The sequence below is a fragment of the Macaca thibetana genome, chromosome 1, assembly GCF_024542745.1.
Source record: "Macaca thibetana thibetana isolate TM-01 chromosome 1, ASM2454274v1, whole genome shotgun sequence".
Classification (NCBI taxonomy): domain Eukaryota; kingdom Metazoa; phylum Chordata; class Mammalia; order Primates; family Cercopithecidae; genus Macaca; species Macaca thibetana.
This window is the reverse complement of record NC_065578.1, coordinates 114,223,210-114,247,508: the sequence shown is the minus strand read 5'-3', so window position 1 is coordinate 114,247,508 and position 24,299 is coordinate 114,223,210. Positions and strand designations below refer to the sequence as shown.

General features: G+C 34.9%; 2 protein-coding genes across 2 annotated transcripts in view; one reads left to right on the top strand and one right to left on the bottom strand.

The window, feature by feature from the left end:
* Positions 1 to 24,299, top strand: part of SIKE1 (suppressor of IKBKE 1) — a 278,198-nt gene that overhangs the window by 129,180 nt on the left and 124,719 nt on the right. The window lies entirely within an intron of this gene.
* The window catches only part of SYCP1 (synaptonemal complex protein 1), a 111,758-nt gene that overhangs the window by 44,925 nt on the left and 42,534 nt on the right, over positions 1 to 24,299 (bottom strand). The window contains exons 17-23 of the mRNA XM_050748443.1: positions 8,606 to 8,710; positions 7,558 to 7,661; positions 6,032 to 6,149; positions 5,142 to 5,212; positions 4,038 to 4,119; positions 1,294 to 1,356; positions 1,071 to 1,133 (exon numbers count right to left, since the gene is read on the bottom strand). Of these exons, the coding sequence (XP_050604400.1) occupies positions 1,071 to 1,133; positions 1,294 to 1,356; positions 4,038 to 4,119; positions 5,142 to 5,212; positions 6,032 to 6,149; positions 7,558 to 7,661; positions 8,606 to 8,710 (606 nt within the window). The remainder of the gene's footprint in view (positions 1 to 1,070; positions 1,134 to 1,293; positions 1,357 to 4,037; positions 4,120 to 5,141; positions 5,213 to 6,031; positions 6,150 to 7,557; positions 7,662 to 8,605; positions 8,711 to 24,299) is intronic.

The following is a 24,299-nucleotide window of genomic DNA, read 5'->3' as shown; positions in this document are numbered from 1 at the left end:
CTGACACTTGATTCATTTGTCTTCAATCTACTATTAGGACCATTTGGTTTTGGCTTTGGTTTTGGTTTTGGTTTTTAAAGACATTTTACTTTTCAGTTCTAGAACTTCCATTTGATTATTTTCAGTTTCCATTTCTTCACTGACATTCCCCATTTGATCTTTCGTTATGACCATATTTTCCTTTCTGTCTTTGAGGATGTTTATAATAGCTGCATAAAAGACTTTATCTGCTAATTCTAACATCTGGATTATTTTGGTGTTATTTTTTATTGACTGATTTTTATACTATTGATTGACATTTGTGTTGTCTTCTGTTTGGGGCTAATACAAAGAATGCTGCTATAAATATTTTTGTACCTTTCTCCTTACTCTACCTAGGAGTAGAAGAGCTGAATTATAAGATATATGAATCTGCTATGTTTATATAGAATGTCAACAGTTTATGAAAATCCTTGACTTAATTTTTAATCACATTTACATATTTTTAATTTCAAATACCATTAAAGGAAGGTATAAGATTTTTATGTTTCCTCCCAAAGAGCACATAATTAATACAATGAGAACTGCTGTTTTCCATTCATAATTCAAAAACTATTTATTGAATACTTACTGTCAGTCATTGTTCAAAGACATAGGAATAAAGTTACAAAATATGGCTCTAATATTAGGAGCTTATACTGTAAGGCTTTAATTTGTTTTATACAAGTAAATGGTTCTCAATCCCCTTCTGCAGCAGGATAATCACACATAGAGCTTTTTAAAATGTAGATTCCAAGAATCCATTCTACTTACTCAGTTTCACTTTTTAATATGGAAGTAGGGAATATGACCACACACAAAGAGCTCATGCATGCACATATATTCTTAAGCTGCTTGAATCCAAGCTTAAGAAGATATGTGCATGCTAAATCACAGATGTATACTCTATTACAACTAAAAGAATTGATCTCCCCTATTTAAAAAGATAACAACCTTTCAACTTTTCAATTTATACTGCATAAACAAGTAGAATAAAATATCTAAATTCTCATTTATTAATATTTAAAAAACAAAAAAAAGATGCCAAATACCTTTATCTCATAAACATTCAGTTGCTTGCTTTCTGCTGTACCTTTTTTTTTCAAGGCCTTATTCTGTTAAAAGTAAAAATAATTATATTTAGTACTAAAGTTATTCAAACTTACCTTGCCACTGACTTAGACTCAAATTACTAAAGGAAGAGAAAGCATTATTCTCTAAAACTGTGATGAAAATATCAGTTTGATTTTGAGAATATTTATAAAAAATACATACCTCCTGCTGAAGTTCTTCAATATACTTGTTTTTATTTTCAACTTGTTTCCTTAAATTGTTACACTAAAAAATTTTGAGAAATTATAGCTATTTTATTCAGTATTCCAGTCAAAACAGGCAATTTCAGACTAATAAAAATATTGCATAAAGTACTGATAAATGTCACTTCAAAATCATGGTAATTCCATTAATATAAAAATTATACTAAAATCACAAATTTTAATAAAGATCATCTAAATACAAATGCAATCATAGCTCACTGCAACCTCCAATTCCTGGGTTCAAGTGATCCTCTCACTCCAGCCTCCCAAAGTGCTGGGATTACAGGTGTGAGCCACTATACTCAGCCTCAGTATCCCTTTTTTAAAAAAAACGCATCTTTCTTTGTGAAGTGATGAATATGTTAACTAGCATGATTTAATCATTTCACAATGTATACATACATCAAAACATCACTTTGTATACCATAAATATAATTTTTCTCAGTTAAAAAATCATTTTTATGTTACTGCTTATATGTCAACATTCATCATTCTTATCTTTGCAATGTTTAATTCCAAACTTTGCAACAATCCAATGAGATAGAAAGGATAGGTATTATCTCCATTTGAGAGATGAAGAAACTGAGGCTCAGATAGGTAAAATATATATAAAATAAAAAATGTCGGAACTAAGGTAGCAGATTGAGGGAAGAAAAGTGTAACGAAATTTAATGTCACACAAAATATCTGGGAAGTGTTTACAACCTGGATTCTTTCTGGGAAACTGTTTTAACAGGTAAGTTGAAATCAAAATATGGGAAACTGAAATATGCTAAAAATTTGTCATGCATTTCATTTTTTTCCTTAAATCGTCACTAATATTTTCTATATTGGCAAAATAAATTGTGTTTTAAATTCTTAATAGAGGATTTTATTTTACATTAAAAATTAAATTCACGTTTTTCTCCATGAACAAACAATAGGCTTAATGATCTGCAGTGGCCTCTGATACAAATTTTAAAGTAGTGAATTACATACCAAGTATTTAGCATATTAAGTTCATTTTTTTCAGGCTGAATTTAACTAATAAATATGAATTAAAAGAAAAATAGCTTTTCAGGGAGGAGAATGTGGTATAGTTTAAAGAATGTAGAAGACCAGCTCTACTACTTCTTTCTTAGTCATGTAACCTTTTGAAGGTTTTTATCCTTTGGAGGTCTGATTTCTCACTTCATAAAATAAGAGCAATAATGACTTCTAGTTAAGTGAAAAACACACAGAAAGAACCTAGAACGTGCTTGGTCTATTGTAAGCCCTTTAAAATGGTACCTTATCTCATCCTTGAACTGTTTCAATAGTTTTACAGCTCTCAAAAGTGTAAATATAATTTTAACGATCCTCATGTCAAAATTCTTCAATGGCCTCAAACTCCTAAATGCAGCTTAAGTGGCCTTAAATGATCCACCCTCATCTTTCCCCACCTTCATCTCTCCATTCTTACCTCTCCCTACCCTCATCTTTCCTCACTCTGCCCTCTACCACCACTACCTTAAACTCCATCTTTTAGTTACAATGAATTTTTTGTACTTAAATATGCCATGCTCTGATACTTTCAGACTTACACATACAATGTTTATGTTTTTTTAAACTTACAATATTATCCTCCCTGCTATCCTTGTGTCCACCACCTGTCCTCCACTAATTCCTATTAATCTAAAGCTTCACACTGAATGTGACTTCTTTCAGGAAGCATGCCCTAGCTTAAGTTTGAATTAGATGTCCTTTCTATAGACCCTAATAGTATCCAAATAGAGGACCTATGTTGTGGTCTGGCCAACACCCTTTCCTGCAAGAATTCCTCTACTATAAAATTCACAGTAGTCCTGCTCAGTTCATGTAATTTGATGGGGGCTAACTCTATCTCTATGAGTGGACATGCCGCTCAGGCTTAGCCAGGTTACTCTATCCCCTAGCCACAATGATTGACTTGGGAATAAGTATGAATTGAACTAGGCCAGAGTCTTCTCCAAGATTTTTTTAGAACTTTCAAGATGACTTTTAATAGCTTCCCAACTGATTCCAATGCCTTTCATCTCTCCCCATTCCATTCGCAAATATTAGACGGTGTCACCTCCTCAATAAAAAACTTTAATTAGATCACTACAATCTACCAAATAAATGAAATCCAAATGTAACACCCAGAACCGTGCCTGACACATAGTAGGTGGTCAATAATATTTGTTGAATGAATGAAAAAAACACAATCAAAGACCTCATAATCTAGATCGATCTTTCTACTTTGGCACAATTTTCTTCCACTCTGTATAATATATACTATAATCATGTCACATATCTTGTACTATTCCATTTTCATGACACTCTTCCCTAAAAACCTTATCTTAATTTGATATCATATTCACCAAAGCATGACACAAAATTATTAAACAATTTGTCACCCATATATTTTATATTACTGAAGTATGAGCCTTTTGTTTAGCTTAAAAAATGTTAGTCTACATTAAATATCAAACATATGTTAAAAGAAAATCAGAATTATGCCACTATTTCTTCTAGATATAGATAACAGATTAGTAGTAAAATAATCCAACTTTTCCTAAATATTTAAGGTTGATGGCTGATGACAGTCTCTAGATCACTATTATTTATACAACAGTATACTTCCCTTTATTTTAGTTTAGACATGTGGTGTTGCTTTTACGATTTGAAATTTTGTGATACAATCCATTATTAAATACAACATACATTTTCTTCACTCTTGTCCAATTTACATTTAACTTCATCTCTTTTCTGTTTTAGCTCTTCTCTCACATATTCCAGTTCATTTCTAAAAGAAAATGGAAGAGTTACATTATAATAAAATTATTAGGTCTAAAGAAGATCTCAAATAACTCGAAATAAGGAAGTCTTAAAGACCACATTCTTTAACCAAATGTAAAAAGCCAAAACTGAATGCTTCAGAATATAAGTACAAACAAAAGGCCGGGTGTGGTGGCTCACACCTGTAATCCCATCACTTTGGGAGGCCGAGACGGGTGGATCACGAGGTCAGGAGATCGAGACCATCCTGGCTAACACGGTGAAACCCCGTCTCTACTAAAAAATATAAAAAGCTAGCCAGGTGAGGTGGCGGGCGCCTGTAGTCCCAGCTACTTGGGAGGCTGAGGCAGGAGAATGGCGTAAACCCGGCAGGCGGAGCTTGCAGTGAGCCGAGATCGCGCCACTGCACTCCAGCCTGGGTGACAGACCGAGACTCAGTCTCAAAAAAAAAAAAAAAAAAAAAGTGAAAAACTAAAAAACATAAATATCCAAAAGTAAAAATGACAAAAATAATGTCATTACATCCACTTGAATGACTGGTAGATGGACATAAAATAGATGACTGTGAAAAAACATAAAAACATTAATAATGCTAAAAATAATATCAAATGGAAAAACCACATATAAAATTATATGTGTATGGTTATAAGCAAAAACCAAATACATTCTTTAAAATATAGAGCGGGTATAAAACTCCAGTATTATAATCATTCATATGATTAGAAGTAATTTTTAAGATTTCTATATTTTATGAAATGTGATTAATATATTTTCTTAAATATTAAAGAATTAGAAGGTTTATGATGCTTTAAAATTTCTGTCTAATCTCACTAACTTTTAACACTAAGCACAAAGTAGACATTATTATAATTTTATTTTAAGCAGGATTCCACAACAGTGATTTATGTCTAATTTTTACTTCATACAATATTCAACATCAGTCCAATTTAAATTAATGATAACAAGTTAATAGAAAAGAAATATCAAAATATTTTGCCAGACAAAAAAAGGCCAATTTGTTAGTCTTGCCTCAATTGGGTTTCTGTTTCTTCCAGATTTTCTATTTGTTTCAACATCCTTTCTTCTCGCTTTTTGTTATTCTAAAGAAATAACATTGTTTATATCAATTATTTTGTTTAAACAAAAATAAAATTAAACTACTATTTAAGACCTTTATCTGTCAGTATAAAATTTATTTAGTTATACATAAAGCAAAAAAAAAAATGGGCTTTTCAACTTGTATAGTTTCATACTACATTTTAAGCCTTACTTTAATTATTCTCCCAACAATCCCTATACAATAGTTAACAAAACAAGTCTCATTTGGTTTTCCAGTGTTACTTTGAGTCTGTATCCTTTGTTCATATTGTCACTTCAAGTAATGTTTTCCATTCATTGTTACCTACTGAACTCATAATTCATCTTTTAAGACCAAAATCAATGCTATAGTCTCTCAGAAGCCTTCTCTTTATCCAAAACAGAAGTGATACTGCAAACTCTGATAACACTTTGTCCCACTAACAACACATATGACATACTATTTTGCTTAAGCTATGTGAGAAATTACTATTTTTATTAAGTCATAAGTTCTTAAAGAGAAAGGGTGACATTTTATTCATCATTGTATCCTCCACAATCTTATATGACTTAATAAATACCTATTGACTAGATGGTTTTTAAAAATCTTGATGCCTAAAATTAGATTAACTTGTTCTAGGAGTGGCCTCCACATTAATCAGAGGGTAGCCTCTGTCACCCATTACCACCCTATAAGACCAATATGCATATTTTTCTTCTAAAACAAAGTTTTAGCTCTAAAGCAATCAGACTTTAAAGTTCAAAGGATCTTTAGAGGTCATCTATTCTAACCTACTAATTGGAAGAAAACTAAGTCACCAGCACTTTCTTCTTCAACTCACATTAATATCTTCTTGCTGATTCTTGAGTTCTAGGGTCATATCACTTGTTTCCTGTGTGAGTTCTTTGTTTTCTAGTGAAAGCTTGTTGCAGTGTGAAGTTAATTCAATATTCTTAAGCCTATTTTTTTAAAAAAGTCATACCAAAATATTTACAAATGAAATGACATAATATGGAATTTAATTCAACATAATGATAGGGGAAAGGGATGATGGACTGGGGGAAAAACATGAAACAAAATTGACTATTGGTTTATAATTCCTGAAGCCGGGTGATAGGTTGATCATTACATTATTCCCTCTAATTTATATATTTTTGAAATTTTTCTTTACTAAATTTTCAAATGTCACACAATGTATTTCCTTGCATGTTCCCTGTATGCTCATCCTTTCATACTTTCCACAAATTTTGAAAAGTACATTATTTTTTTCAATAATTTTTTCCTCTCCATTAGACTGTCTCTTAGAAGTTATTTCAAATTTCCTATAACTTGATTAAAGTAGTACATGAGGCATGAGCTGTGTTTAATTAAGACATTTTCATTAAAAAAAAAAAAACCTAAGTTTAACTTTTGTGCACAACACCTAATTTGCTCTTAAAAGATTTCAAATGTTCTACCTTGGAAGAGAGATTATTGCTGTATTGGTTACATCCAATATCAATTTTAAATGAAGGCAGAGGAGTATGTGGCTCTACAGAGTGATTTTAGGAGCATCTATTATCTATTTCTATTTAATGATACTGGAAATTCATCAAAGAGGAGATAAAGCGTTTCACTAAGCCATGAAAAGTTGAAAAGCAAATATACTAAGGATAACAAATGTACATTAAAATACAAATAACTAACCAGTCCATTCATTAAAAGGGACGTTAGTTCATAGATGAGTTTTACCTAGGGCCCTTAAAAAAGTACTATTGAAAAGGTACTAGAAATAGAGAATTAGATAAAAAGGAAGGGAGAGGATGCTGCATAAACTGTTTACTTCTCTTATTTAATCTAGCACTGAGAAGCCACCGAAAGGGGAAAATCATGCTCACCACCACTAGACTGGCTACTTGAATTTACTTTTCTCTGAGTAATAATACAATAATAATTTCCCCCGCTTTCTCTCCAAATTAAACTTACTGCGTAGGTAAAATCATCCAATTCAATATTTTATTTGGATAATGTAAGAAATAAATTTTTATTTTGACACTTTATCAACAAAAACCTATAAAATAATTTAGCAAAACAACCAAAACAACTAGTTAGAACTGAAAATGATTATTTTTATGAGGAACTAAATACCTCTAAGAAAAGGAGCACATTGATGTAAAGTATTTCTAAACTTTGCAGTGTACTCTTTTTCATGTCAGTGATATGTACTTTCCTTAGCAATGAAATTAGCACATTATTTAGATCCTTAAGAATAAAAATATAATTTCAAATACATTCAAATAAATATTAAATATAATTAAGTTATTATTTATCACCAGAAAGCTTAGGAATTGAGTACATAAGCTATGCTTACATAAATGGAAAACATACTTCTCATTTTCAAGCTCAGTTTTCAGATCTTTAACCTCTTTTGAATAATACTGTTCACTTGTGGTAATGGCAGTTAACTGTATTTCCAAATCATGTACTTCTTTCTGCAAAATAAACATATATAACTATGGCAAGTGTTTTTCCAATTTTCTCATTTGAAAGGTATATTCACTGAGTAATTAAATCATATATTTGGCAAAAATTGGGCAGGTTATGTCAAATATTTTAAATGAGTAAATTTAAAGTGAATAATTACTATAATCACTATAATTTTAAAACAATGAACAATGACATATTCAATGTAAGTAAATTCTATCTTGATATTGTAAAATTCAACCAGAAAAATAGTTACATGTTATAAAATATTCTTATCACTCTGCCAACTAATTAATTTCAATTAAAATTTTACATTATCAAGGAGAAATATATTAATTGATGAAATCAGGTAGTATCTTAAAAAACTAAAATGTTATTATTACAAAAAGACAAGGTGTAATTCTGTCATGGACTAGAAACATACTTTAAAATACAAATTCTAAAACTATAACATGAGCACTATAAAAAGTACTATAAACTAAGAACCTAACTTAATGAAGGCTAAATTTCAAATGTACCAATTAAGAAATACTTGGCTAGGCATGGTGGTGTGCCCCTATAATCCTAGCTACTTGAGGGGATGTTCCAGGAAGCACAGGGTTCAAAGCTAGTGTGCAATTACTGTGCATTTGAATTAGCTACTTCACTCTAGCCTGGGCAACATAGTGAGACTCTGTCTCAAAAGAAAAAATACTCAAGACATCAAGAAATATAACTATTATAAACCATAATGCATCATATTGATCTTTTAAATGTTGGTCTTTCTCACATTATAATGTGGAGGTTGTCTAGATGTGTTTTAAATCAATCGTAAACATGTTAATGTAATAACAAATGCTTTGAAAGGAATTTTGTGAAGAAATCTTTAACAAAACAAATACTTATACCATAATTCATAAATCTATATTCTACTAACAAAATATTTAAAATAAAAATGTTTCCTTAAACAAACCTCTCTGGCTTGGAGAAGACCAATTAGTTCTTGTTCTGTTCCTTTTAATTCTTCAGCAATCTTCTCAAATTGTTTATTTTCATATAAAAGCTTTTCCTTTTCTCCCTATTTATAAACATTAACAAATCAGGAGTACCAAACCATACACATATTCAAAGTAATCAAACTAGTCAAATGGAGCTATGGAAAGATCTATGAGCTTCCCCCTGGCTAAAATTCTTTAAAAAGAGAAAATTAGTCAATATTAAGTAAATTCAAAGACTAAACATGATGACAGACAATTCAATAGACACAGCCCTGGAACACAATAATTAATTATTTAGTTACAGATGATTAATTTCTCATCATTCCTTCTACTATCCAACACAGCATATATTTATGAACTCACTTTTTACTTTGTCTTCCCAAGCACAACATCACAACAATTTTATAAAAGGCCTCACAATAAAAGGTCCTATATTATTAATTATAAAAACTACTAATTGTAGTTAAGGAGTTTGAATTTTATCTATAGACAATGTGGAATCATCATAAATTTTACTGTAACAATATAACATCATCATTTTGTAATTTTAAAAGATAACACTAGCAACAGTGCACAAGAAAGCTTAAATAGGGTGAACCTAAAAACAAGAAAGCCAGTAATGAGACTACTGTGCCAAAACAAATGCAAGATGAAAAGTGTTTAAATTATGTCAAGGGCTGTGGAGACAGACTGATAACAATAACCATGGTTTCACGCTTTCGAATGACTTCTATATGACCAGCCCTCACTAGATGCTTAAAATATATTTTCATTCTTTACACTACCCTATGGAAGTCAGATTTTTGTGTCTCAATTTGACAGATCAAAAAATAGAAGCAGTCTTTTAGCTTTTAGTATGTCACTATAATCTCATGCCCAAAGACCAACTCTCCCACTGAAAACTTCTATAAACTCTGGACAAAATAAATAAATACATATAAATGTGTGTGTGTGTGTGTGTGTGTGTATGTGTGTGTGTAGATGGCAAGGGAGAAAGAGAGGGAAAGAAGGAGGGAGGGGGAGAGAGAGAGAGACAGAGAGATAACCTAAGGATTTTAACAAGTGAAAAAAGAAAAATTAACACAGTGGCTGAAGCGGAGTGAGTTTGTCAGTTTTTGGTAGCTTTGTCCCAATGGTGAAATGTCACTGCTAAGCAGTGTGGTATAGGCAGCTTAAACTACAATAGAAATCCCACCATCTCTCTTGCTAGAGGAACCTGGTAGAACCAGGGAAAGGAGCCCTGGGAACCATGACCAGCTGCCAGAATATAAAGGAGAAATCATACAGAACAAAGAACCACCGAAAGTAATCTCCTGATTCCATGTATGAATACTACACAAATTTAAAAACAACCCATGAAGCATACATTCATATACAGAGTCAAAAGAAGTACACCAAAGGCTTAGAGAATTAAGATTTGAAGCACCATTCATAGAAGGTGAGATAAAGTTTATTTTTGAATCTAGCAAAAATAAAGATAGATAAAACAAAAACATTTACATTATTCAGAAGAATATAATAGAATCTACATAATATAACCTTCACAATGTCCTGAATATAATCCAAAATTATTCAACATACAAAGAACTGGTAAAATGTCAACATTCTCAAGGGAAAAGGCAACAAATATATACTAACCCCAGTATAATCAAGATGTGAGAACTTTATCAGATGAGAACTTTAATGCAGCTAATTCAAGTATGCTCAATCAGGTATAGGAAATACTCTTAAAATGAATAAAAAGATAGTACATCTAAGGAAAGAAATAGAAAATAAGAAAAATGGAAATTTTAGAACTGGTAAAAAAAATTCATTGGATGCTCATAGGAGCATAATGGAGATTACAAGGAAAGAGACAGTGAATCTGACTATCAGAACAACAGAAATGATACTCTGAAGAACAGAGAGGAAAAATATTGAAATAAAATGAATAGCACCTCAGGAACCCATGGAACAATATAAAAAGATCAAATCAATGTATAATTGTAATCTTAAAAGGAGAAGACAGCAAAAATAGGGCAGAAAAATATTTAAATGGCCAAAACTTCCCATATTTGAAGAAAGTTAAAAATTTACAGATTTATGAAGTGCAGTGAAACTCAAATATAGTAATTCAATTTCACTTACATACTGCTGAAAAATCAAAGTTAAGGAGAAAATCTTGAAAGTATGTGGTCTCTCATTAGAAAACATGGAGGACCCAAGACAATAAGACATCATCTTTAAGGTGCTGAAAGAAACAAAACTGTCAACCCACAATCCTATACCTAAAAAATAAAATAAAATCCTTTCAGAATGAAGAGTAAATAAATAATATATTCAAAAAGAAAAACTAAGAAAATTTGTCAGCAGCAAAACTGCACTACAAGAAATACTAAAGGAAGTTCTTCAGGCTAAAGGAGAACAATATTAGAGGTAAATGTGGATCTTCAGGAAAAAATAAAGAATATCACAACTGGTAAATATTGGAGTAAATATAAAAGATCATTTTTCCTCAAGTTATTTAAAAAAACATATGACTACTAAAGCAAAAATTATAGCTGTCTTATGAAGATGTAAATGCATGTAGGTGTAATATATATGACAACTCTGGCACAAAGGACAAAGTGGGAAAAGGACATAAATAGTCAAAAAGTTTCAACATTCAACATGAAGTGGTACAATATTAACTCAATATAGACAAGGTAATGGATACACATTGTAATCCCTAGAATAGCTACAAAAATAAATGTAGAGAAGTATAGATAAAATACCAGTAGATACATTAAAATGGAATACCAAAAAATATTCAAATAACCCAAAATAAGGCAGAGAGTTTAATAGAGGAACAAAATGAAAGGAGCAAACAGAAAACAACTTTTAAATGGTAAATCTAATCTAGCCACATCAACATTTAAACAGCAATTTTTAAAGGTATCTATGGCCTAAATTCTCCAATTAGCAGTGATTGTCGAAGGGCATAAAGAAGGAAGACTCAATTACATGCAGGCTACATATAAGCACATATGTACAAATATAAAGTCAAATGTAGGTTAAAGATACACCATGCAAACAACAAGCATAAGAAACATGGAGTGGCTATAATAATATGTTAAAATAGACTTTAAAACAAAAAAGTATTATCAGAAATAGAGGGCATTTAATTATAATCAAATGGTCAATTCATCAAGAAGATATGGCAGTTATATACAAATGTGAAATTTATAGCAGAAGTTCAAAACACATGAAGCAATCACTGATAGAATTAAAGAGATAAACAAACAATTCCAAAATTGTACTAGTTTTAACACTCTTCTCTCAATAAATAATAGAATTAGACCCAAAAATTCAATTAAAAACATATATTTGTACAACACCATCAGTCAACTGAACCTATTTGACAATTATAGAACACTCTACCTAACAATAGCAGAATATATATTATTTTCAGTGCACATGGAACATTCACTAAGATATATCATATCCTGATATATAAAACAAACCTTAATAAATTTTTTTTAAAGTACATTCTCTGACCATAACAAAGTTAAACTAGGAAAGAATAACAAAAAATAACAGGAAATTCTCCAAATACATGGAAATTAAACAACAAACTTCTACATGGGATCAAAGGAAAATCCTCAAGAGAAATTTAAAAATATTTTAACCTAAATGAGAATACAACATATAAAAATTTGTGAAATACAGCTGAAAAGGTGACTAGAGGAAATTTATAGCATGCAAATGCTTACAGAAAAGAAAGATCTCAAAACAATCTAAACTTCCACCTTAGGAATCTAGAAAGAGAGCAAAATAAACTCAAAGCAGCAGAAGGAAGGAAATAATAAAGACATGAGCAGAAAACAATGAGATTGAAAACAGAAAAACAATAGAAAGAATCAATGAAATATAAACTAATTATTTAAAAAGATCTATAAAATTAAGAAACCTCTATCAAGACTAACAAAAAAGGGGCCGGGCACGGTGGCTCACACTTGTAATCCCAGCTCTTTGGGAGGTCAAGGCGGGTGCATCACTTGAGGTCAGGAGTTCAAGATCAGCCTGGCCAATATGGTGAAATCCCACCTCTACTAAAAATACAAAAAATTAGTACGGTGTGGTGGTGCATGCCTGTAATCCCAGCTACTCAGGAGGCTGAAGCAGGAGAATCACTTGAACCCAAGAGGTGTAGGCTGCAGTGAGCCTAGATCATGCCACTGCACTCCAACCTGGGCGACAGAACAAGACTCTATCTCCAAAAAAAAAAAAAAAAAAAAGACAAAAGAGAAATGACACAACGCCCAATATCAGTAACAAAAAGAAGGTAATCCTGCAGACCGTACAAATATTAAAAAGGATAACAGGAAAAGCTACAAAAAATTCTATGTACAGAAATTTGACAACTTGGGTGAAATGGACTAATTCCTTTAAAACCAAAAACTACCAAAATCATTCAAGATTAAACAGGTAACCTGCATAGTTCTATAACAATAAAGAAAAATAAATCCATACTGAAGACCTTGCCAAAAAGAAATCTCCAGGCCCAAGTGGTTTCACTAGAGAATTCTACTAAACACTTAAAGAAGAAATTATAACAATTCTACACAGTCTCTTCCAGAAAACAGAAAGAAACAAAAGCTTCTATGGAGCCTAAAACAACTCTATTTTGGAAGCTAATCTACCACGTTGGCTTCTGCTTAACCCCTGTTCCAGAAAGGCCTCTAAGATTTCCAGTTTATCTATTGTTCCTTGTGTACAAGAAGGTACTTCCAGTAAATTCTGCCCTTAGGGCATATTCCTAGTATTGCCTCTGATGCACATGTGCCCCTCCTCTAAGGTATATAATCCTTGGGTCTGGGGGATAATGATGCAGGGGTTCATCATCTTGTCTTGCCCCCACTTGAGACACACATGGCTTCTATTTGTAAGTCCCTATTAAACTTTTCCAATAAACTGGATTTGTAAGCTTCTTTCTTCAGCCTCTAAGCTTCTTTGAACTTTGGGAGTTTGCAAAGACCTGCCTCTGTGAAACAGCTTCTCAGTTCATTTTATAAAGCCAGCATTACTTTGTCTCCAAAACCAGACATAGAGAGCAAAACAAAAGATATCTATAGACCAGTATCTCTTATGAACTCAAATATAAGAATCCTCAGCAAAATATTAACAAATAAAATTCAGTAATATAGAAAAAAGTACAATACTCAACACCAAATGGGGTTTATCCTGGAAATGCAAGGCTCATTCAATATTGGTAAATGAATGTCTACACCACATTAATGGTCTGAAGAAGAAAAACCACATGATCATATAAACTGACACAGAAAAAGCATTTGACACAATTCAACATCAATTCATAATAAAAACTTTCAGTGAACTAGAAATACAAGGGAACTTTCTACAAAAAACCTGCAAGTAACTTAATGGTAAAACACTGAATGTTTTTCTCTTAAGATCAGGATATCAAAGATTTACAAGCTCACCACTGTTATTCAGCATACTGGAAGTCTGAGCCCAAGCAATAAGGCAAGAAAAAGAAATCAAATGCCTATTTGGTAGTTATTTAAAATACCTGCAAAAAGAGAAATACTTAGGTATAAACCTAATATAACATTTACAGTACTGTATGCTGAAAACTGCAAAATGCTAATGAAATAAATTATTATAAAGAAAATCTATATAAATAGAAACAGATACTACTATGTTCATGTACTCAACATACTAATGACATCAGTTCAACCCAAATTAATCTATATATTTCACACAATTCCAACAACAATTTCAGCGAGTGTTTTTTAAGGTATAGAAAAGCTAATTCTAGGCTGGGTGTGGTGGCTCACGCCTGTAATCCCAGCACTTTGGGAGGCCGAGGCAGGCAGATCACAAGGTCAGGAAATAGAGACCATCCTGGCTAACACAGTGAAACCCCATCTCTACTACAAATACAAAAAATTAGCCGGGCGTAGTAGTGGGTGCCTGTAGTCCCAGCTGCTCGGGAGGCTGAGGCAGGAGAATGGCACGAACCCAGGAGGCGGAGCTTGCAGTGAGCTGAGATCACGCCACTACACTCCAGCCTGGGCAACAGAGCGAGAATCCATCTCAAAAAAAATTAAAAAGAAAAAAAGAAAAGCTAATTCTAAAATTTATATGGAAACGTAAAGGAACTAGAATAGCTAAAACAATTTTGAAAATGAATAATAACGTTGGAGGAATCACATTACCCAATTCTAAGACTTAGTATTAAATCTACAGTAATCAAGACACTGCAATATTGGCAAATGAATAGACAAATACACCAAGACAATATAAGAGAGCCCATAAATAGACCCATGCAAACACGGCCAGTTGATTTTTTTAATAAATGTGCAAAAGCAATTCAATGGAGAAAGGAGAGTATTTTTAACAAGTGGTAATGTCATCCTACATCACTTTTTTTTACTACTACTACCACCTCCCAGAGGAAGCCACCATCATCTCTCCTCTGGCTACTGTGATTGTCTGTCTACTCTTAACTGTTCTACCTTAATATACTTTTCTCCTTCAGGCCAAATGTGCTTTTTGAAATGCAAATCTGATCAAGTCACTCCCTGCTAAAATTATCTGGAGTGTCCCATTCCTCTTAGGATAAATACAAAATTCTTTTGATATGATTTACAAGGCCATAAATTGTAAGGCTCCCATTCCTCTTGGGTTAAATACAAAATTTCTTTGATATGATTTACAAGGCCATGAATTGTAAGGCTCCTAACTCTCCAGCAGCATCTTTTACTTCATCATGTACTCACCATACTCCCTCCCATGAAAAAAAATCTTAGCATGTTTCCTCTATCTGATATGCTGTATTTTTTCTCCAGAATTCAGTTCAATCCTTCCTTCTTCAAAAAAGCCTATTCTAATCTAACTACTTCACATCCTTTTATCATAGGCCTCATCATACTATGAACTAATTCCTTAATGCCTTTGTCACCATTGTAATGTTACATTTCAATGAGTGACTGAATTTAAGTGTGACTATTTGAACACTGTCATTCCATGAAGGCAGTATATGCATCCATTTGCTCCCCACTGTATCCCCAGAGTTTTAGCATAAATAAAACTCAACAAATGTTTGTTTTTGTTTTTCAGACAGGGTCCACTCTGTTGCCCAGGCTGGAGTGCAGTGGTTTGATCTCGGCTCACTGCAACCTCCACCTCCCAGGCTCAAGCAATTCTCATGTCTCAGCCTCCCGAGTAGCTGGGATTGCAGACACACCGCCACCACGCCCAGCTAATTTTTGTATTTTTAGTAGAGACAGGGTTTTGCCATACTGTCTAGGCCAATCTCAAACTCCTGGTCTCAAGTGATCTGCTCACCTCAGCCCCCCAAAGTGCTGACATTACAGGTGTGAGCCACCATGCCCAGCTGCAAAACTCAACAAATGTTTGTTAAATGAGTAAATGAATTATTGCATTTATTCCTCACAATCACCCTATGAAATATGTACAATTATTTTCTCCGTTTCATAGATGGAAAAACTGAGGCATCAAGAGTTTAAATTGCTCTTGGTCATACAGCTAGCAAGTAAAGAGCTGCACACCAGTCAAGACATTCTGATCCTGAGAATCCAGATATTAATTGTTGTTCATATATAATGAGACGGCCAAGTAAAAAGAGCACCCTGGAGAACCTCCGACCAGCCTGCTTACTGGAAGGACAGGGCAGGGCCTTAGGAAGTTCATGCCATTTGCAGGGGGGATGAGCTTGACCCCTTCTGCTCTTATGTGGTAACCAGGAATTCAATCTGTGATACAGAAAGCCTGATAGCAGGACTGTCTTTGCTGAGAGTCCCTGTGGGCCTTTTTGTCCTTTTCACCCAATAAACCCTGCCCTACTCACCCTTCAAAGTGTCTGCAAGCCTAATCTTTCCTGATCCTGTGACAAGAACCCGGTTTTTTCCTACAACATACTGTTTGCAAAACATAAGGCTTGAGAAAGGGTTAGTGAGATGCAAACCAAAAAAAAAAAACAAAAAACCTTTTTCTCTTTCGCTTCTAAGCCTTTTTTCCTTCGGATTTCTTCTGAGGATAAAGGAAACTGTGCCCCCACTCCTATTGCTCCTGAGATTCGGAATGTCGGCCTCAATCCAACCCAGCCTTTCCATGGCCTTTTCTTTCTTTTTTTGGTACAGATGGGCGAGCAGCAGTTCCCCGCCGCCCTCCCCTCCCTGCCAGGGCTGGGACGCATGACCCAAGGGCCCCGTGAGGCTGGCTGGCATTCCCTGGCAAGCGCCCGTGGAGTCTCCCACTATCCCAGCCAGGGAGTCCAGTTCCATCCCACAGCAATTATGCTTCTCTCCCTAGTGGAGGAAAAACTGGCATAAGAATAATAGGTTCTTCCCCCAGGCATCCTTTTCTCTTCTCCACCCTGTCAGCAGTTAACATAGCCCTGCATCTAAGCTGTCTCATCCTTTTCTCTACCTTGTCAGCAGGTGACTCTTACACGAGGTTTTTTTTCTTTTTGGAAGACATTTTGCTGGGCCGGGAATGATGGGGATCACTATTTATATTTTCTGTAGTTTTAGTTGTGAGAAAGGATTTGTGAGGTTCGTCTTAAGCTGCAACCAATCTAGTGTGCTTTGCATGACTTTCTGTATAGTCCACAGCAAACTTTGCTGCAGGCCTCCACCTTGTTGTCCTTGAGAGCAAGACCTGTAACCACGTGGCAATGTTTTATTCTAGCCTCTGCCATTTTACAATGGTGGCCCCAGGTTCAATCCTAGCTTAGCAAATGAGTCCTTTATGGTTTCATATCTGCATAACTTTTTGCTGCTTACTGACTCTCTTCCCCTTCATGAATTGCCTTGGATTTTCCTTTCTCTAAGCCTTTAGTAAAGTTTGAAAGCCAAAAGTATTGGCAGCTTGGCCCAACCAAAGTTGGCTAATAATGGAGTTAAAAGGATTTTCTTAAGGAGCACTCAGCTTAATTAAAGTGGATATCCAAGTTATAGTTCTATTTATAAGGCCTTTATGTTTTCCTTTTATTGGACCTTGTTTTTCTGGAAAAAAAGGTTTTTTTCAGTTGACTGAATTATTTTTCTTGATTTTGCCTTGCCACTTTTACTGTACATCTGAGTGGGGAGAGACCTCTGTTATCCTCATGGAACCCTAGGAATTAAAAGTAGATAGATCCCTCTCCCCATTTGAAAAAATCTTATGACACCTGGGGTTTTCTTATGCCTGCCTATGTAGTTACGTATGTGTGTTGTCTCTAAAAAGAGCTCTAATTAATTGGCCTAAAGGAAGATAAGTGCTTGCATCAAATATTTTTAAAAGGGAAGATAAAAGCTGTAGTACCTTTCAGTTCATATAACTTTAATCTTTGTAAAATAAAGAAAGACTTAAAGATTATTGGTAAAAAGCAGATGTCATCAAAATATAAATAGGTGGACTAAATTACGCAGGTCAGATGCAAGGTTTGTTAAGTGTTTTAAGGTTATAAACTGCTTTTTGGTTTTGAGAACTGTTCAACTTGGTAAGGCATGGGGACATATGGAACTAGCCACACCCTTTATTAGGCAGGAAGGAGTCAAACCTTAGCTGCTCCTAGCACATACTCAAAACAACTTACCAGATTTTACATTGAAGTTAAAAATTGCTAAAAGTTACCACCATGACATATAATAGAGACTACTAGAAATAGATTTACATGTGAGGTGTGTAAGAACAGTAAAATGTGTTTTTAATCAAAGATTAGAAGAGGCTACATGCAGTGGCTCATGCCTGTAATCCCAACACTTCGGGAGGCTAAGGGAGGTGGATCACTTGTGGTCAGGAGATTGAGACCAGCCTGGCCAACATGGCAAAACCCCATCTCTATGAAAAATACAAAAATTAGCCAGGCATGGTGGTGGGTGACTATAATCCCAGCTACTAGGGAGGCTTAGGCAGGAGAATCGCTTGAACGTGGGAGACAGAGGTTGCAGTGAGCTGAGATCATGCCACCACACTCCAGCCTGGGTGACAGAGCAAAATCCCATCTCAAAAAAAAAAAGGTTATAAGAAGGCATTAAAAATCTAAATTCTTGCCTAAGGTTAAAGAATTGTTTCAAAGTAGATAAAAGTTCATACAAGTGGTGGAAGGATTGTAAAAATTAATCTTGCAAAAACTCTTGTGTGTGCATATATTGACTAAATTTAAAAGGGTACTATAAGGTTTTTCTGTAAATTGAGCATTAAAATAAAAGCACAAGAAGGTATTCATAAGGCACTAATCTGCTCTTTAGCAAAATTTGTAACAGGTTCTAAAAGTTTCTGAATCATGATTTTGGCAAAATAAATGATTTATGTAATCTGGAATTCTATTTCATAACATTAAGTGTTTTAAACCTCTAACATATTTAACAGGCTTCCCAAAATCAAACCTCAGTTTCAAAATTGCCTTTCCTGACGCCAGACTTTTCTGATGCTTCAGAAGGGCCTCTGGAGTATCCAGAAAAGAGGTAAATAGGATTATGTGACACGTTTAGTTACATAGGATTGCCAAAATGGTGTTCAATATTCTTTAGGTTATATTTTGGGAATAATACCAATATATGTTCCCAAATTGTATGGGATTTCTAAAATTCTAATGTCTGAGTATGCTATCAATCACAATTAAGGTTAAGTTATTGTAAACCAAGGAGATACCAAACTTCTTTGTCAATTGTGTTTCTAATTGTAACTACCCTGGGCATTTCGTTTTTCACAATTGTTGTCTTGTTTTAATTCTTTTCAAAAGATTGTTTATAATAAGCTATAGAACTTTGACAAGTGCTCTCAAATACAGGTCTGATAACTTTGAAGATATGACACAGGAATAAAGGGAAATGTACAGAATTCACAAAGAGCTAAAATGTTCATGAATATCAAGGAAAACAAGAGCTAATTGAATGAATTCAGAAAACTGAAGCAATCTTTTTGACTTTTTCTTGGCATATTGCTGATACTTGTTTTGTTTTTCAGAATAAAAGAAACATTCTGGACTATTTACAGCCTTTAATAATTGAGTAAGGTATACTCTTGTGAACAAAATTTAGAGCATGTTTGTTTCTCTCTGCCTGGTTCCTCTAGAATTTGGAAACTATCTGTGAGTATTCTTAACTTATGGCAATATAGTTCTTTGCATCAGTGCAATAAGAATCCATTTTCTTTTGCAACAGGATGCAATTAAAGAAACTGGTTGTTTCACCAAGTCTTTGACTGGAAGGGTATGCTTCCCTTTAAGGAGTCAAACTTGACTCACAGAGCCAATAAAAGCCCCTTGGGAAAAAAACTGGCCTCACACCCTTGTCTGCACAGCCCCTGTACAGGGTTCCTGACCTGTGGTCAGTAAAGAATGTCACTTTCTAACAGGCCAGGAGTTCCAAGTATATCTTGGGACCTTAGGAGGAGAGGATCACCCAACTCAGAGGTATTTGAGGACAGAAACCCATGGCTGGGCTTAGCTTTAAAAGGACTCGTCTGAGATTCCTTGTGGAACACAGTACCATCAAAGTCAATCTAGAAGTCCCATGTAGAAACAGTTATTCTTGCTGTACTTTATGCAAAAAATCAGGCCAAGTTTAAGACTAAAGTCTATTTTGCAAACAACTCAGTACTGTCATGATTTGTTTCTTTAACAAAAATGAGGATTAGAGAGAGAGAAATTATGTTTCAAAACTTATCATACATTTGTCATTACATTCTAAATTCATTAGTTGTTTTTAAGTTTTTGCCTACATTTTAGACTAACCCTGCTTGTTCCTATGAACCAACCAGCATTCTCCAGATGCAGTTCAGAAGGAAGAAAGGGGGATGGGTAATGTAAAAATCTGGATCAATATTCTAGCTCTGAGCAATTATCTTGCAAATCCAGACAGATGATGGGAATAAATAGGGTGCCCATCACCTGGAGGTTTCTTTTTTGGGAAAGTAAGACCAAGGGAGCTAGCCAAAGCCAAGCACAATGCACCCAAATCTTAGCAAGCATAATGATAGCCACCAGTTATCTGGGCGTGTCACAAGACATCCTTTTCTCTCCCTTGTTGGAGGAAAACTCAATTCCACAGTGTTACCTTAGCACTCAGCTTACAATAAGGAGTCCATGCAACACCCCTGAGACACATTTTGGTCCCAAACTCAATTCCAAGGTTTGGGTCAAAGCACTAGGAAAGAAAACTGGATCCAGAGGCAGACAATAATGGAAAATAAAAGGCATAGTACAGGTGAGTGTGGCTGATTCCTGCCAACTAAGCCAAGCTTCCCATTTCATGGATAAAGTCTACGCTAGTATTCATGACATAAATGAGGTCTAGGGAATTCAAAGGCTACTGACAACAGGAGAGATATAGCATATGCGGGTAAGAGCTGATACTTCCATCCTCTAGGCTCCCCTGTTAACATGAGTGAAAGCCACTAAAACACCAATGGGTGGTACCCTGTCATGGCTGCCAGGACTCAGGGATGCAAGAACAGAGGAAAGAAAGAGGAATGCCTCACTTTCCCTCCCTCATATATCTCAGGCATTTGCTAGGAAGAGAAAGGAACCAGGGATGCCTGCTCTCTTTTTCTAGATGAATAACCATTCATCTTCAGTCTGCACCCCTTTCAAATGCATCCTGAATTCCTGGGACTCCTTTGGAAAAAAACCTTTTTTTTCCTTTTTCCTCCTCTCTCCTCTCTTCACTGATAGGTAATTGTGTGTCCGTACTATGGGAGACTCCCCTCAGATGCATCCTCCAAATTGGGAAGTTAATTTCTCAAACCTTAAACTGGTCTGCTTAGGATTGGGCTCAGGGGAAGGGAACCCAGAAGCCTGACATACCAGCAAAAAGGTAAAAGTTTTTCTTACCAGTCAGGCTTTTGGCCCCCCTTTCGCCATGCAAACTGGTAAAAAGCCTTGGGATTTTTGAGTTGTCCTTACCTCCCACCCCACATTTCATTTTGATACATATTTTCTAATAACCCTGTTTGTGTCTTCTCACCTTCAGGCCATCAAACTCCAAAACGGTCATACGTCTCTGAGGGAGATTTGACTGCTGTTTTCCCAAAACAGAACCCCCTGTCAGTAGGAAGCAGTTAAGATTGGTCTTTGTCCATATCCTTATCCTTATTCTAATGGCAGTTAGATGTACTTCTTTAGAGTGGAGAATGAGACAGCCAAGTAAAAAGGTCTTCCCAGAGAACCTCCGACCAGTCTGTGCACTGGGAGAACAGGGTGGGGCCTTGGGAAGTTCGTGCCATTTGCAAGAAAGAGGAGCCTGGCCCCTTCTATTCCTGTGTGGTAACTGGGGATTCAATCTGTGAGGCAGAAAGCTTGCTAGCAGGACTCTCACTTTGCTGACAGTCCCTGTTTCCCTTTTTTCACTTTTCACCAAATAAAAACTGATCTACACACCCTTCAAAGTGTCTGCGAGCCCATCGTCTCAGCCCAAAATCTCCTTAAGCTGATAAGCAACTTCAGCAAAGTCTCAGGATACAAAATCAGTGTGCAAAAATCACAAGCATTCCTATACACAAATAACAAACAGAGAGCCAAATCACGAGTGAACTCCCATTCACAATTGCTTCAAAGAGAATAAAATACCTAGGAATCCAACTTACAAGGGATGTGAAGGATCTCTTCAAGGAGAACTACAAACCACTGCTCAATGAAATAAAAGAGGACACAAACGAATGGAAGAACATTCCATGCTCATGGATAGGAAGAATCAATATCATGAAAACAGCCATACTGCCCAAGGTAATTTATAGATTCAATGCCATCCCCATCAAGCTACCAATGACTTCTTCACAGAATTGCAAAAAACTACTTTAAAGTTCATATGGAACCAAAAGACAGCCTGCATTGCCAAGACAATCCTAAGCCAAAAGGACAAAGCTGGAGGATCACGCTACCTGACTTCAAACTATACAAGGTTACAGTAACCAAAACAGCATGGTACTGGTACCAAAACAGAGATATAGACCAATGGAACAAAAGAGAGCCCTAAGAAATAATACCACACATCTACAACCATCTGATCTTTCACAAATCTGACAAAAACAAGAAATGGGGAAAGGATTCCCTACAGGAGGTGGAGCTTGCAGTGAGCTGAGATCCAGCCACAGCACTCCAGCCTGGGCAACAGAGCAAGACTCCATCTCAACAAAAAAATTTAAAAAATAAATAAATAAAAAATAAATGGTGCTGGAAAAACTGGCTAGCCACATGTAGCTGAAACTGGATCCCTTCCTTACACCTTATACAAAATTAATTCAAGATGGATTAAAGACGTAAATGTTAGACCTAAAACCATAAAAACTCTAGAAGAAAACCTAGGCAATACCATTCAGGACATAGGCATGGGCAAGGACTTCATGTCTAAAACACCAAAAGCAATGGCAACAAAAGCCAAAATTGACAAATGGGATCTAATTAAACTAAAGAGCTTCTGCACTGCAAAAGAAACTACCATCAGAGTGAACAGGCAACCTACAGGATGGGAGAAAATTTTTGCAATCTATCCATCTGACAAAGGGCTAATATCCAGAATCTACAAAGAACTTAAACAAATTTACAAGAAAAAATCAAACAACCCCATCAAAAAGTGGACAAAGGATACAAACAGACACTTCTCAAAAGAAGACATTTACGCAGTCAACAGACACATGAAAAAATGCTCATCATCACTGGCCATCAGAGAAATGCAAATCAAAACCACAATGAGATACCATCTCACACCAGTTAGAATGGCAATCATTAAAACATCAGGAAACAGGTGCTGGAGAGGATGTGGAGAAATAGGAACACTTTTACACTGTTGGTGGGACTGTAAACTAGTTCAACCATTTTGGAAGACAGTGTGGTGATTCCTCAAGGATCTAGAACTAGAAATACCATTTGTCCCAGCCATCCCATTACTGGGTATATACCTAAAGTATTATAAAGACATATGCACACGTATGTTTATTGCAGCACTACTCACAATAGCAAAGACTTGGAACCAATCCAAATGTCCATCAATGATAGACTGGATTAAGAAAATGTGGCACATATACACCATGGAATACTATGCAGTCATAAAAAAGGATGAGTTCATGTCCTTTGTAGGGACATGGATGAAGCTGGAAACCATCATTCTCAGCAAACTATTGCAAGAACAGAAAACCAAACACCACATGTTCTCATTCATAGGTGGGAATTGAACAATGAGAACACTGGGACACAGGAAAGGGAACATCACACACCGGGGCCTGTCATGGGTTGGGGAGACAGTTTTACGTACTCCTTTCTAATTTGTATATATTTATTTTTCTTGCCAGAACCTCCAATACAAGGTTGAATAGGTATGGTAAGAGCAGACATTGTTCTTGACACTGCCTTTCATCAGTAAATAGGATGCTAGCTGTAGGTATTTTGTAGATGCTCTTTATCAGATTGGAGAAGTCCTCATCTATTCCTAGTTTGCCGAAAGTTTTTTTTTAATCATGAATGAGTGTGAAATTCTGTCAAATGTCTTTCTGCAACTATTGAGATAATTATATTATTTTTCTCCTTTATTACTTGATACAGTAAATTACGCTGATAGCTCAAATTTTAAACCAACCTTACATTTCTGATAAATCCCATTCCTGATAAATTGTTTGATGTAATATGGTCTTTATCATGTATTAAAATCTAGATTAGATTTACTAATACTTTATTAAGAATTTTAT